This window comes from Leuresthes tenuis, unplaced genomic scaffold, assembly GCF_036924035.1.
Source record: "Leuresthes tenuis unplaced genomic scaffold, fLeuTen1.0.hap1 SCAF_16, whole genome shotgun sequence".
NCBI classification, from domain to species: domain Eukaryota; kingdom Metazoa; phylum Chordata; class Actinopteri; order Atheriniformes; family Atherinopsidae; genus Leuresthes; species Leuresthes tenuis.
The window spans coordinates 28,413,755-28,430,167 of NW_027325370.1; the positions used below are offsets into that span (position 1 = coordinate 28,413,755).

Below are 16,413 nucleotides of genomic sequence, written 5' to 3' on the forward strand. Positions count from 1 at the left end.
GACAATGAACACAAAGCTGAATCAAAACAAGCCCACCTCTTATACGAAAGAATGTGGCAAAGATCCATTTTCTAGTGACAGAATTGATTTTCACTGACACAGTCAACCTTTAATCCACATCCAGATTACAGGCCACAATATGAGTTACATCAGCTGCCTATTATAAAAAAAAATCTGGAAATCTGGAAAACAAGGAAATCAAGTCAAATAAAGTAATAGAAAAAACTGAAATAATCAAAAAAAAATTTTACCCCCTTAAGATTAATTTCAGTGTCAAATACTGCAAGTCATGCCGTAAGCATATTTTTTGTTTACTATTTCTTATAACTTTCTAAATTGTGATTGAGTATGCTTTTACTTTTGCTACTCCATACTGTACTCTACACTTGAGCATGGGTGCAACAGATTTGAAAATGGAATGTTGCACACTGCTCCAGAATAGGGATTATCCATTTGTGAGAGGGGAACTCGGGTCTGTCAGTGTTGTACCACTGATAAAGACATAACATCAACAGCAGTCTACTGTCTGTCAGGTTTTCTGTGTTTCCAGAAATCTGTTGGTGTAGGCAAATTTCCACAGTCACGTCCACCTAATTCGGGGCTGCAGATCAGTTTTTCAATTTAATAAGTCTTGCAAAACTGCAGTTTCATTAGCCACTAATATGTGTTCTACTTAGTACAACTCATACAGTTTCAGCATGGGCTGTTTTGTAGTCATGGAGGAACTGACAGATGACCCCGAAGAGCTCCTGGGAGTCTTGATCCGCTGGCTCTCCAAACTTAACCTACACATAAAAAGAACAGGATTACTTTCTTGAATATTTAGTATGACTGCAAAAACAGTTGAAGACTTAATAACTGCATTTAATTTCATGAGCGAACTGGTGTCTGGGTTGTGCATATTCTTTTTAACAATGATTTTTTTTTATGTAATTACCTCATACGTTGCCTCAGCATGCTCTCATATTCTTAAGTACTCTCCTACAATGAGGCGGACATGTACTGTGTAATTAATACTTACACCTCAGTGGTTAAGGGTCACTGGCATAGGAATGTTAGTAATACTCAAGTCAAACTTTATCAGAAAGGGTCACAGTTGCAAAGCCCACTAATTGGCTTATCGCATGCTGTTGACTGCAGGTTAAAGTTCACATTCAAGTTGTTCTGCGGTCCTCTTTCTCCAGTTTTATTAATGTAAATATGACAGTAGATGTTTCCTATTTTTTTCATTTGATTAATGTCCAAACATTATACTTAAGATTCTTTTTATCATAGATAGAATAATTAGAACCTTTATTGAAAGGAATACTTATTGCTAAGACATGATCCCCTAGAAATCATCATATTGTTTCCCTTTCATCTTTAGTTTGCACTTTTACAACAGGTTATTCTGGCTACACTTTCCGGAGACATCCCAACTCTTGGGACAAATACTACTAAATTATTTTAGTCAACTACAATTTACTTTAATTCCAAGCTGCTGAATCAAAGTTTCATATCTTTATGTAGATGCAACTATAATCAGCTTTGATTACAAAAAAAAAGAAAAAAAACCTCTTTTTTAAATTAATTTACATTCCCCTGGCTTCATTAAAGATGTGTTTTTGTTTTGTCCATACAACTTTCCTATAAAGTCCCATTGTCATCAAATAAAAAGTGTCACTTGTAGGTATTGCACTGGAATGGTTGAGAATGGGAGAATTATTGCACTGATGACAGAGCAGCATCAACGTTTACAGAAACAACATAAAGTGCAGTTGGTTCGTTAGTGAAAAGAGTCTTTAGCAGTCTTTGAGGTGCAGCAAGGGGGTGTGAAAGAGTCTGCCGGGGGTCCAGGTATCTCTGTGTGTGTGTATCTGCAGGGAGGCAGGGTGATGGGGAATGTGAATGCAGAGGGTCCAGTGAGCCTGCAGAAGGGAGGGGAGTGGGCGGATGTCTTTCACTTGGGAAGAAGAATACCTAAACACATTTCAAATGTTGTATGTTCCATATGCTCATTTTTCACATAAAATCATCCTTTGTAGGATTTACAATATAGTTATTCTAAATTCAGTCAAAGCTGCAGAGTGGCAGTGAAATGTCCCTTACTTCTTAAAAAGGTAATTGCTGATACCGAGCATCTTTGTATTACTCAGTTTGCTCATATTTCTTTAAGCTTAAGCCAATTAGGTGATTAACCTCATTGTTTTTTGTGCCTTTTTTGTCAACTAGCATGCTGAGTCTAATGACACCATTTTACAAACTTCAAAAAGAAATGGGGGGGAAATATGGAGAGGGCCAGTGTTTCCATCTTAGTGAGTGAGGATAAGACAGATAATAAGATTGATTTTTGGTTGCATGTGTATCACAGCGTGGTGGTAAATTCTAAACACCAAGACAAGAAATAAAAGAAGGTTTGTGATGAGATAGAATTTCCTTCATCTCATAGTTGATGTTAATTAGATTTTTAGTTATTAAATTTATAAATACTATATTCTAACCTCACCTATTTATTAATAATAAATGTACATGATAATGTAACAAGGATGCTTTTTCAACCCTAGTTTATGTATAGATATAGATATTACCAATTTTTTTTTTGCTTCTGGGTTTCCCGAATATTAACTTCTCACTTCAGGTCCTTCCACAACATTCATTTTGAATTAATGTCCAGATATCGACTTATATTTCAAAACATTTACTTTATTCTTTTTAATCCTTTGGCAGGACAACATCTGTGCTTGATGTTGTCTTGCTGTGTGACACACATTTCCTTTATCTAGTGTACAGACAGAAGGTTGGAAAGAATTTTCTCCTAAAATTTGCTGGTCTAACTCATAATTTACTTCACCATGATAATGGCAAGCTTTTCATGTTGATATTTGAAAGTCCAACAAAAAATATAAATTAGGGAGGATGTGTTACAGCATGTTACCTAAAAAGCCTTCTTTTAAGGACTTTTAAACACTTTTAAGCTTGAAGTGTTTTTTTAAATGATCTTTAGTAAGTTAGGAAAAAATGTCATCAGCAAAATCAAAAAATGTTATGAGCTTCCTCTGTTTGTTACATCTGCATGTAGGCCATTGAAGAGCACCATTATGAATTCCTTCCTCCCATGTGACAAGATTAGACTGCATATGACGCCTTATCTCAACCAACTGCTCTCTTGCACACCTCAGCCCAGTAAGTTTTAATCATTCCATCCAATTATTTTCAGGCAGTTTCATATGCACAGCACACAGGTGACAGGGTTAGGGATGCTGTTAAGAAACTAGAAACATGGTCATAATCCACTGGAGTGATTTTGTCAAAACATGGAGGAAGAAGGGAGACTTGATGGCACTGTGGTCTGGAATTAAAAAAAAGACCACAGTGAGTTTAGCTTGGGTAGAAAGCTGCAATGGAAAGTTACATCTAAAATTAATAAGGGATAGAAAAAAAATATTCTGAATATATCCATCAAATATCTCAAGATTTCCAGTGGCCAAACTTTGATCAAACATGCAGGAATGACGCTACATTTTAGCAATGCTGTCTGGTGATTAAAATATAATTCTTTGCCTAAAGGGAACATTATAGTTAAAGGTCAGCTTGTTAAACTTTAAAATGCCACTGCCAGCACACCATCGCTGTTCATAATATTTTCCAGAGGGATAAATGTCAGAATTAAGGAATAATATTGAATTATTCAGGAGTTAGGAAGACATCAAAACAAGTTAGGATTTATCTTATATGGATGCTTCACTTTAAATATTCAACATTTACAGAAAATAAATAAATACATTTAAAAAAAGAATGAGCATTGTTACTGCACAACAAATGAAAAGCCACCGCCTGTGTTTGAGCTTGAGCTTAAATCAGGAGCAGGTAACAGATATGATTTTCATTCATTCAAGACTAACCCACTTTTTGCATGTTTGATCCACGTTTGAGGAAGCTTCCCTAAAGCATTGTTTGTCACTAATCCTACTTCCTTGTCCAAATGTAGATGTTTTCCCGCTAATCTTTCCAAAACTGCCACCATTAAATGAGATATTTGCAGTAAAACACAGTCAGTGGTTTCTGAGCTTCACTCTGAGATTATGTCAACCCAAAAAATCTATTGTACCTTCATGCCACTGATGAGGTTTTTAATCAGTCCAACAGTCTATACATGCTGGCTATAATCTCATGTTTCATCCACACTACCTAAATAGCAGCAACCAAAAAGGAATGTATATTTCAATCTTATACAAGTCTGGTTTATTCTGTTTTATGTCAAATTTGTAGTTAAATATGAGGTTGTAAAAACCTCCAAAACATAGGTGACCTACACTCAGTAGTGCCTGAATGTGTTTGTGTACACACAGGCAAAGAACCTAAGCCGCTGCTCTGCTACTGTGCTACTTTCAGTTTGCAGCCTGCTAGATACTGTAGGAATCCACGTAAAACTGTTGTAAAACTGTAAAATCAAGGAGAAGCGATATTTCTCAGACTGAGGGGCCGGGTGTTTTGAGGTGGGCATGGACGCAGTGCTTTCAAGCAGGTGAGTGGCTTCCAGCCTTTGTGCTAAGCTAAGCTCACTATCTACTAGCTGTAACTTCATAATTGTCATGCAAATATGAAAGACGCAATTTGTTAAACATTTTTTTCACTTTTGAATGCTTGAACTTAAAATGTAAAAGCTACTAAATGACCACATCAGTCACTATCAGGTAGGTGCAAATAAATAGAGTTAGAGAGGGGTGCTGAAGGTTCCCCTCTTGATTACTCAGGACTTTTTGGAGTGTACTGAAGTATAACATTGTGTGTAATAGCAACACCATTCTCGAACAGGCCAAAAGCTCACAGCTTACGCCATCATATCTCAGCAATCAAATACAGCAGGAGGGGTAAGTGAACTCTCTATGATGATGGATTGTCCAAAGACTTATGAGAAAGATGAGAAAATAGGTCATACTTCTGTATTGATTGTTGTTGGGAAGAAACTCTATTAAAACATGACATAGCACCTGTTAAGATGTCAAGAGTAGGCTTGAGCTCTATACACCTAATCTAACCAGGTTAGTGAGCAAAGAAAACGTTTTCCTTAATAGACAATCTGAAGAAAGATTACGGGACCAATGCTTCCACTAAACATGATATATTTGACAGAGGAGTTTTCTTTATGGGGGATTTCATGTCGAGACAAATGCTTAAAGGCAAGTGTGGCTCCCGGAAAAACACAAAACAGATATTTCTGGAGCCCAGACCACATCGGAAAGCACTTAAATCATAAACACTCAAAGTATGAATGAATGTATTATAACCTTGTACAGACATTTTGAAAATGAGATGTCACTAAGTGAAAAACAAATACAGCAGATGCTGAAAACATAGTGCTTCTATGTACGCTCATACATTGCCGATTTGAATAACTCATCTGAGAACCTAAATTTGTACTCTTTGTACAGCTTTTTTTGTATCTTTAATGAAGGATTCAAGGAAATTGCATCACACATTATGAGTCAATTTTCTCTCTCTTTCTTGCTTTCCCAGGCAACTGTTCTCTAATCCTGATTATTACTGAACAGAAGGAGAAAAAATACAATATTTCAAAGCTGTGAACCCTTCAGGACACCTGCTGCAAAAGAAGTAACCTCCCTATGAAAGTGCTTTTGCAGTGTAGGATGAGGAGATGAGATGACAAATAATTGAAGAGGGCAATCTAGACACTACCAGAACAGGGTGGGTGCAACCATCCTTAAAGGTCTACAAAAGAAAGATTGAAATAATAACTCATGGATTACCAGTATGGCAGAATAGAGTTTCTTCATCTCCTCACACGTCTTTGTCAGTGAAGTGAGATCCAGGTTGTACTTCTCAACTGCCATCTGGGATATACAGAGAAAAACACAAGAAACTAGTGAGGTCAGTCTCATCTCAAACCCAAAATTACTGTTAAGATTTGATTGAATGACAAAAAAATTACTTGAAAAATGTATTGAAAAAATGCATTAAACTGTATGTAGATTCATGGTTCAAACTGTGCCAAATGATGTGGCCACTTTTTCTATGTTCTTCTCATATCAGGGTTGTATCACTATTGAAACGGACGCGTGGTTGGATCAATCTGTGAGGTGTGCACATTGACATTGGTCATCTTTCCTTTATACACCATTTGGGAAGAGTAAATGGTGTGCACGTTTATTTGTTTTGGTGTGCATTCACATTGTGTATGCATCTGGTGCATCTGATCCTCAATATCTGCTGACTGGAAGAGAGTGTAGATTTCTTTCAAGATGAAAATATTCATAAATGTGCCAAAACAGAAAAAAAATGGTATCATTAGAGATTAGAGTTTTTTCGCCTTCAAGGAGGCATTTTTTTTCAGTTTAATCAAAGATGACTCCATCTGAACATTTAGTAAAAAATCACTGCATATTTCAGAAGCTAAGCAGTTAAATAGTTTAATAGTTTGACCACAAACAGCTAAATAGTGCCTGTCTTATCAACTCAAGGACCACACAAAGGCTTTGTAAAAGTAATACGAAAGGAAACCATCTCAGTTTAAAAATTCTGTGATGGTCTCATGCAGAATGCATTTTAAAGCATCCCCATTCAGTGTGGTAACAGATGATGGGAGAGAATAAAAATGAACACACAACTTCCTCACACGTTGGAGTAAGTCATGGAGTTCCTCAGGGTTCTGTGCTTGGACCGATTCTTTTTACTTTATACATGCTTCCATTAGGTAACATTATCAGACAGCATGACATAAATTTCCATTGTTATGCTGATGACACTCAGCTGTACTTATCTATGAAACCAGATGAAACCAATAGGTTGGTCAGACTACAAGCCTGTCTTAAAGACATAAAGACCTGGATGACTCAGAACTGTCTGCTTTTAAATTCAGACAAAACTAAAGTTATTCTCTTTGGATCTGAGCGCTTCAGGGAGAAATTGTCTAGTAATATAGATACTCTGGATGGTATTTCCTTGGCTTCTAGTTCTACAGTGAGGAACCTTGGAGTTATTTTTGACCAGAATTTATAATTTGATGCACATATAAAACTGGTTTCTAGGACTGCCTTCTTTCACCTTCGTAATATTGCTAAAATCAGGAACATCCTGTCTCAGGGTGATGCAGAGAAACTACTTCATGCATTTGTTACTTCAAGATTGGACTACTGTAATTCCTTATTATTGGGCTGTCCCACATATTCTCTGAAAAGCCTCCAGCTGATCCAAAATGCTGCAGCCAGAGTTCTGATGAGAACTAACAGGAGAGATCATGTTTCTCCAGTTTTAGCTTCTCTTCATTGGCTCCCTGTTAAATTCAGAAAATAATTTAAGATTCTTCTCCTCACATATAAAGCTCTTAATGACCGAGCTCCATCATATCTTAAAGATCTCATTGTAAGATATTTTCCTAACAGAGCACTTCGCTCCCAAACTGCAGGTTTACTTGTTGTTCCCAGAGTTTCTAAAAGCAGAATGGGAGGTAGAGCCTTCAGTTATCAGGCCCCTCTCTTGTGGAATAAGCTGCCAGTAAATGTCCGGGAAGCAGACACCCTTTCCACTTTTAAGATTAGGCTTAAAACTTTCCTTTTTGATAAAGCCTATAGTTAGGGATGGCTCAGGTAATCCTGAAACATCCCATAGTTAAGCTGCTATAGGCTTAGACTGCTGGGGGACCTCATCTGTCACACCTTTCCTCACTTTGCTCTCTTTTTCCCCCTGTTTAATTTCACAATTGATTTTATGTACATGTGACATTACTGTGGTTATTAACTTGTGTTTCCCTGTTCCAACAGATATCCTTTGAATGGCGTTATGGTGTTTTTCCCCCCTCTTTTCCCTCTTTTCTGTCTTCTCAAACCCCAGCTGGTCGAGGCGGATGGCCACCCTTCCTGAGTCTGGTTCTGCCAGAGGTTTCTTCCTGTTAAAAGGGAGTCATTTGTTTCCACAGTTGCCTCAGGCACGCTTAGGGTGGGAGATTGGACTGAAGACAAGTTTCGGTGCAATCTGTTGGTTTCCTTAGCTAGGATATTAATTTTTGAATTGGCTCTATATGAATTAATTGGATTATGATTACAATGAATTGAATTCCAATTGGCTTGAATTGGACTATATTACTTAAGTGCCTTGAGATAACAAATGTTGTAATCTGGCGCTATATGAATAAATTGAATTGAAAATTGAATTGAACTGCTGTACCATTTTTATCACTGCTGACAGAATCCTGTTGAAAATTCAAAAAGGGTAGGAAACAGATAAAATCTCTTGCTCTGTTTAGCTGACACACACAAAGGAAGATTATCTGTGAGGGAGGGAAAGGTAAATGAACAGCTACATTCGAGGGTTCCTTTACAACAATTGTCTGCTCAGCACAACAACATGAAACAAAACACCAGGGATGTGTCTTTCTGTTTGTTTTTCTGATTTCTACTGTTCGACAGGTCTGCTCCACTGCCGAGTCTTTATTGTATTTTAAAGTTTTATCCAAAACCTTTCACTTCCCACAGCAAGAGAGCTAATATAATTATATAAATCATGTCCACACTTGTAAGTCTCTTCCAACCTATTTGCAGAAGTAACTGAAAATGCATTGTTTTGGCAAACATTATTTCCTCACTTTGAATAGTCTTTAGGGTCTGACACCTTTACCTTAAAGACTTGCGTCCAGCTGTAAGTATCAGAACATATTTTACATATTCGTCAAAATGAATGTTGTGGTATAATTTTAGACTCCCTAAAAATGGATCACACAATTTTTTTAATCTTGCGATTCATTGAGAGCTTTCCTCCTCACCTTCATTCTTGCAGTAACGCTTCTTCAAGTCTGTGCTCATGTGCATCACATACTCTGTTCACATGTTCTGTTTTAATGTTGTTTCTATCTTTAATGCTTTTATCCTGTATCTATTTATTGTAAGGTGACCTTGGGTGACTTGAAAGGCGCCTCCAAATAAAATGTATTATTATTATTATTTATTATAAGAAATTGGAGATAACCGGTAAGAGTAACTAAGTTATCTGCAGTAGTTAGTTTCATAAGCCTTATCGTCAGACCATGGGACTTAATGATAGACTGTAAGGAGGGTCCATGGATGCTAACATTACTTAGCTTGTAACTTTTGCCTTCAGTTAAAGATTAGCAAGCTGCACTGGAACTGGGATCCCTAAAATTTTGCTGGAGCAGGCAGTTTAAAAGTTGCTACAGTTTGAAGCTAGCAAAAGTTGAGACACGTCTCCCCATTAATTTTGAATAGGTGGTTGAGCTTAATTGTCTGACTGGTACAGTGTCTTCTCATTTAAAATTTAAAAGCTAGAATCTTTTCACAAATTTAATTAAAGTAATGAATAACATGCTTGTTTACAATAAAAAGATTCCACAGATTACCTTTAAATCATGGCACAGAGCAATAAAAATCAGTGACTTTGCTACTTCACCTTCAGGTCTTTAGAGAAGTTCGGGTGAAGAGATCCAGCATTTCTCTTCTTTGCGTTTTTTCTGAATTGAATGACTTTCTGCAGTTCATTCTTTAGCACTGAAGAAACACACAAAACATCTTAGTAAACACGTGATATTTGTGTATTGGAACAGATTCTGTAGTTGCTTTAAATCAAATGCTGTCTATGTGATGGTGCGGAGGGCTGTTGTGTTTGTGGCAACTGTTTGTAAAACATCATAAAACCCTATATTGGATTGAGACCCCATACTCTCCAGATAAAGAGACAATAGATAAAGTGTACTGAAACGAAAATGACAGAAATACTGATAAATGTTACTGTAACTTTTCCTTACAAATAACTTACAAAGTTATCTTAGCAAATTTAAGAATGGTCTTTGGATCCAAGAGTAAAATCTTTTCTACTTACCATCCACTTCTGCAGTCAAGCCTTTGATGGAAGCTTTCCAAAAAAGATCCAAAGAAAAAGAAGAGTGACACACCTTGAAAACGCACATTTAACTTTGCAGACCTAAACTGAATTGTATGACACTGAATTTCTTTTTTTTCTTCAGTTTTGATCAAATCTTGACAATCAAATACCTCCAGGGACAGTTTCAAATTCTGCCAACTCCTGTGTAAAGGAGGCCAAGCACGGTTCGTGCAACATGATCTGCTCCACAAGGGCATGGAGCAAGGTGAACTTTCTGTCCTTCCCACACAGCCGGGGAAGCTGAGGATGGACAAAAAGCAAGATGGAAAGGAGAAGACACAACGATTAATGGCAAGAGGACAAATGTGACCTTTGGTGTACATCTTCATTTGTGTGTGTGCTGCAGAAAGGTAGCTTCCCTTTACTGAAGGCCAGCGACAGAATAGAATGAGAATATAAAAACGTTGACACTCATATTACTTATTTTTCCTATTTTATCTCTTACTACACCTTCCTTAAGTTGTCTATTTAAAATCTGGTGAATAAGAAAAGAACATCCCCTGGAAATTCCGAACATATCTGAACAAAAGCAAACAGCCCCTTTGAAGCAGTGCCTACAGAGAAAGACGATGCACTTCAACCCAACCACAAGGAAAACTAGCTTTTCAATAATTCATCTAAAGCAGGAAGAAAGACACCAAATGTACTATTCTCCTGTGACTACAGTGAACATACATTTAGTCTGAGACACTGGCAATCCCCCCCAAAATCAGTATACCTTTGAGATAAGCGTCTGTCAGTCACAGATATAGGCTGGCTGGAATTTTGTATTACTCACGCTGAACATAATTATTCAATAAAAATGTTTATTTCCAACTTAACTTTGTAACTTTGCTAAATCTGACCATCATTAAAAAGTTACTCATCACTATGTCCACTGGTAATCTGTGGTTTTGCTCTAATAGACATTTTTGGACAGCAAAGGCTTTTTGCTGACATCCTTCCCATGCAGGTTAAATTTGTGCAGTCTTGTTCAAACTGTAGGTGCATGCACTTCGACACCACCAGCAGCAAAAGTTACTGCAGATGCTGTAATGAAATTTGGTGATCTAAGGGTCTTTTCTTTTTTTCTTTTTTTATCAGATCGTCTGCTGTTAGGCAGAATATAATGTGGTAGCCAGTCAACTATCAAAAGTCGTTGCAGTCATTTAAAATCCCTCATAGTCTTTTTCTAGATTATGTTGTTTACCAATTTACACTTCTAAGGGTTACATATACAAGGCATGCATGGGGCGTTGATACGCACAAGGATCAGGGAAAAAAAAAAAAGATCTGAGATAACCTGGATGCCTTTTTTTAAGAAATAAGTCATTCATTTGAGGTCTGTCTCAAACAACAGCAGTTTACTCTTCTGAATTAGACCTGGAAACACCTCTGAGGGAACACAAGGTCTCAGCTTCATTAAATATAGCAAAGGACATTTTACTTCAGTGCTGAGAACATTACCCCTTAAACCCTCCCCATAGAAAGAGCCACAATCAAAAGTGTTGTACTAAATAAATTCAGAGGAATTCTGCAGAAAGCCATTTCAACATTTCCAATCCTCGGAGATATGCATGCCTTTTCATCTGTGCTGTGACTCAGTGGCTGCGGTGGTATTTGACTATTTGACTTTGAGAACAAATGTTCTGGTTACATGCAGCAATGTTTGCGTTATAGAAAGGAAATAATAAGGAGGTTAAAGAGGTGGTGGCCCTCGTCTCTGAAACCTTTTTTTTTGTTGTTCTCATTCAAATTGTAGTGTGTAGATCCCTGATAAATTACTTGTGCTGCGAATCATTCTATACAGGAGAACAGCCATATTACTCCCATAAAAGGCAAATAGAAAAATAATATTGTTCAGAGTGTGATGAAAAAGAAGAAAAGTAGAAGAATCAGTAATTGTAAAATGCTCATCTAACTTTGAGGGTTTGAGGGTATACATTTGAGAAATGGAGGATCATTTTAATGTAAGAACAGGTAATGGGGCATGAATTGAACTCAGTTCAGAATCATTGAGATTACATCAATGATTCTGGACTGATTCTGAACTACCTTTCTAGTAGTTTCAGATTCAAAAATTCAGTTGTGAAACCTCTGCCAGAGCACTGTCTGTACCAAGTAGCCTTACCTTGGTGCAAGAAAAGGAGATGGTGTCTGTCTAGATCAAACATATACTTGATTTTTTAAATTTATTCTCAAGGTTATTACAGGAAGTCCCAATAGACTTTCCATCAGTAAGAAAGAATGAGCCATGCTGGCACATGTAGAGAGGAGGGGTGCAACATTTGAATACAGCCTTGCAGCATTTCAAATGGAACTTGAAAAAAAAGCCACATTTTGTGCAGAGTTTCATTCCTCCTGTGAAGCCAGGCAGTGCCCTAGTCACACGGCTGTCTGAGTGACTGTGTCACAGACCTGAGTGAACCCCTGTGACAGAGCGAAAAGTGAGAGAAGCACAGAGGCTCTGCTGTGTATGTCAATGAGCATTCTTATTGGGCTGTGGAGGCGAAACTCAATCAAAGGTCAGACAGCAGTGGTGCAATCGTACTTTGGTTAAGGAGGAGAGGCGGAATCCTCTGGCCTTTTCCTTTCCGGCGTTCTCATTGAGGTAATTGCCAATAGTGAGCAGGTACTCCAGCACGGAAACAAATGACCTGCAGTTGTACAGCTGCATGCACATTCTGATCTTCTGGTTAATCAGCTGAAAGACAAACACAGGAGCACAGAGCAAAGTCATTTTGTTCTGTAATTCAACTTCACACATGCACTCTCATTAATTTCTCACACAACAACTTTAGAGTTGAAGTGAAACAGGGCTGGAACTTGCTGGTGGCCTGAACTTGCTAACAATGTCAAAAACAATAACTTGGAGTTTTATAATTACACATTAAACATAAATAGCATTCTCACAGCACCACATTCCTACAATGAATTATCAGGATCCTGTTGTTTGGCAAAATTATCATTTGGTGTGCAATTGTGTCAGGAACAAATATCCCTGTAGTGTATAACACAGTTTCCCAGTTTAACCATCTTTGAACAAATCCTGTTGAATATGGATCAAAATCGTGCTGTAATTTAATCAAAGGGGGATTTTCAGTTTTGCCAGTGGTGTATTAGAGGAAAAAGGAGCTTGTGCTATGGGATTCGTAGCACTTGAAAGCACTATCTTCTCCAAATAAGGCTTGTGCCAGCCAGCATAAACAATTCCACCATATGTTCTTCTTTTAGGAACAACCTCCCAAAGCCTACAAATGGGACAGCCTCAATTAAACTGAGGAATAAGCAAGGATCCAGCTACATCATTTAATCTGGCAATGCACAGGTCCCTCTGTAACACTCTGGAAAATGATTGTAGTTCAGTAAAACTCAGAACTATTTCACCTGCTTTTAAAGAACCCTCTGCTTTCGTATGGAAAAATAAAGGAATTAAACCACCATCAGTTTATAAACACTGAATATGAAAAATCACACATCTAATCCCATGTTCCTGTGCTAACAGTAGTGATAAGACAGGAACACTACATATAAAATAAGTCTATTCATATAATGCCCCTCTTTTTTTCTGTCTTTAAATCATAAATTTAGAACAATAGTGAAAAGGCTGCTATCATGCAGAAGATAGCAATTAGCTCATGGGACATAGGTTTGCATGGTCTCAGTTTTCTTCACATTTCTGAAAGACCATGGATGTTTTCTAATTTATTTTCTAACCTATTTTCCCTCATCTTGTCTGATTAAACAAAGCAGTTAAGCTAAATGTTAGTGGAGTCTAGCTGCATTTGGGACTGTCTTTGTCACTCTGTGGAGCTCAGGCAGCCGGGTGCTGCTCAAGATTCAATTTGAGGAAGTTAACTATATATTAACGAAAGCAACAAGTTAAAAAGAAACACTTGTGAAAAACTATAAATTACAAATTTTTTGGTTGAGCAAATTATACTGCATCCCACTTAGTGTACTAGAGAAAGATTTTGTGTATCCTTATACACTGTATATGAAATGTTGTATGCTGTTAACAAGTATGCAAACCAGCAGGTTTACTTGGCCTCTGTGGCCTACAACCCACAGCAGAAGATGTGTCACATATGTCATATTGTTCTGCTTGCAGAGAAACATGCTTATGCCCCAGAAAGAGCTCAGACACCATATGTTTCAAATTGCACTGGCCTATTTTTTAATCTAATCAAAAATTTGCCTACTGATAGAAAAGCACCAACCTTTTTTGATTCCTCATTGGTCAAACAATTTACTATCTTTACTTCTAATGTAAATAAATAACAAAAGGAATAAATGCTTAAAGTAGAATGTCCCAAATGTGTCTGAAGGCAACTGTTCCAACATAATGTACTATGTACAGATGTCTGCAGCAAATACTGAAAGTAAAGAGAAAAAGATGTGATTTAGAATGCAGGAAAATTCATCTGGAGAAAACCTGGAAAAGATTAGAGTCAGAAACAAAGCAAAAGGAATGCAGTGTTGTGTTTGGTGATTAGGGTTAGGTTAAGTCTTTCTATTGCTAATACAATCTAGCAACAACTGTTTTGTAATATCATATTTTTCACCCTGTCCTAATTCTGCATGGGCTCAGTGCTGCCTCTAGAGGCTAAAGGGCCAAAATAACTTGAGTACTTGAGTGTTAGTTGAAACTGCAGCTGTAGCAGATATTTTTCCTGAAACAATAAGCCCAGTCAACACTTCACACAAAAGAAGGGAATTAAATGAGCTAAACTTATTGGTTGTTTTGGCAAATCTGTTAACTTCCCCAGCTGCAATAAAAAAACAGCATGTAGCTGCTTTCCTGAGTTTTTCTAATGGAACCATCAATCTCACACAGAATAAATGAGAGAATATCATATGGTAGAAGAGGAGGCTTCTACCAGGTCAGTATCACACTACTGCTCATTACTGCTTCATTTTCACATTCATGTTCACTTTTCCACAAGTGACTCTTGAAAAAAAATACAACAACACCATAATTTCCCCTTGGTATTATTAAGTTTTCTTTTTTTTTTTCCAAGAGTGTCCTGGTTAAGACAGACAGACACATCAATGCAGCTTATAATTAGATATAGGCAGGTATAATTAATTAATTTCTTGTCAACAATTTGTTTCTTTGTGTTGCTAAACACAAAATGAACCCCAGAGAATAACAATATCACAGCATTTCGTCAAATAGTCACATTTTGACTGCTGCATCCCTTTTAATAAGCTACAAAGTCCTCATTTGGTAGGTCAAAGGGGATGACGGATGAAGCCAAACCAAGTGCCAGGTGGGAGACTTCAGATCAAGTCCCGTCCTGACAACTATTGTCTTAAAGTTTCTACTCTGAAATGTCTAGCTTGTTTTAGAAACTTTAGAATGGTCACTCAAAAACAACAATCATTGGTCAAACTACAGACAATGGTCACTCAAAATTATTAGAAATGAAAAGTTTAATTCTAAATCTCTGTGATTTTACCTCAGCTTGAAATTCTTTCACCCAGCAGCTAATAAAGATGCTCTACCTTCCATTTTATTGTGACCTCTATTTAGAATAAATTTACCATTGAAACCACTGCTAAAGCCACATCTAGTTTTGCTTTTGAGTGTGTCAGAGCTTAATGTGGTGCTTCACTGTCTATCACATCATAGGCAGGGGCACTGCTTCTTTAACAACCATATATACATTTGGCTGCACACAGAGCGGAGCAAACAACTTAAAGAAGGAGCACAGTGCAGAGTAAAACCTGTCATGCTGAAAACACTGAAAAGCACATCAGAGGTGAGATGGACCTTAAAAGACCCGTTGTCTCAGAGAAGCTAATGATTGAAAGTGCTCTGCTGTAAGATGACTCTAAACTCTGAACACAATATACTAAGAAACACTGGAAATTGGAGTGTGGGGTACCTTTTTGTCATAGAGTAGACTGAATGACCTTTTTTCAATAAATCTAAGCCATGAAAGGAAAACAACATCGGAAGCAAAAAGCCGAGAATTAAATTGAAACTTAATGAAATTGCTCATCTTTCCTGTTGAGTCATCTTGTCAGCATACAATATGTTTGTTTCTACGTGTTAGACAAAAAAACATTTATGTCACAGGCAATGGATAACAGTGTCATCACTCTTATCCGTTGTTTCTCTTCATCCTCAGATAGTCAGCAGACAAGAGATTATGACTGAAGCAGTGATGCTGAAAGAAACAGAAGCTTTAGAGAATCACATAAAAAATAAAAATCCAGCCGTGGAGCTGGGAGGTATTTTTGTCTGACTGCAATATCTTCACAGCCTGCAGTCCCCAGTGCCAATAAACAACAGTCCTCTATAAGACTGTTAACTATTAGTTTTACTAATGATAAATCTTGAATGTCTGGATGCTCTAATTGCACAAGAATGAAACATTCTGGTGTTTGTGTGCCAAGATGCTAATATAACAATGTATATTTAGTCAGTAACTTTTTTTTACCTACAATCATTTAAGATAGCCTGTCTTTGAGGAGAGTCATGAAGTTTTCAGAAGAAATGGAAAGTCATGAATTTCCCTACGTGCTCCTTTGGAGAAA

The 16,413-nt window shown here is 37.2% G+C and overlaps 1 protein-coding gene across 1 annotated transcript in view; it reads right to left on the bottom strand.

Moving 5' to 3' along the window:
• Nucleotides 1–242: 242 nt before the first annotated feature.
• The window catches only part of LOC140271563 (uncharacterized), a 44,835-nt gene continuing 28,664 nt past the window's right edge, over nt 243–16,413 (bottom strand). Inside the window, exons 12-17 of the mRNA XM_072366831.1 lie at nt 12,419–12,571; nt 9,999–10,128; nt 9,826–9,858; nt 9,397–9,494; nt 5,748–5,831; nt 243–785 (exon numbers count right to left, since the gene is read on the bottom strand). Of these exons, the coding sequence (XP_072222932.1) occupies nt 684–785; nt 5,748–5,831; nt 9,397–9,494; nt 9,826–9,858; nt 9,999–10,128; nt 12,419–12,571 (600 nt within the window). The 3' untranslated portion in view covers nt 243–683. The remainder of the gene's footprint in view (nt 786–5,747; nt 5,832–9,396; nt 9,495–9,825; nt 9,859–9,998; nt 10,129–12,418; nt 12,572–16,413) is intronic.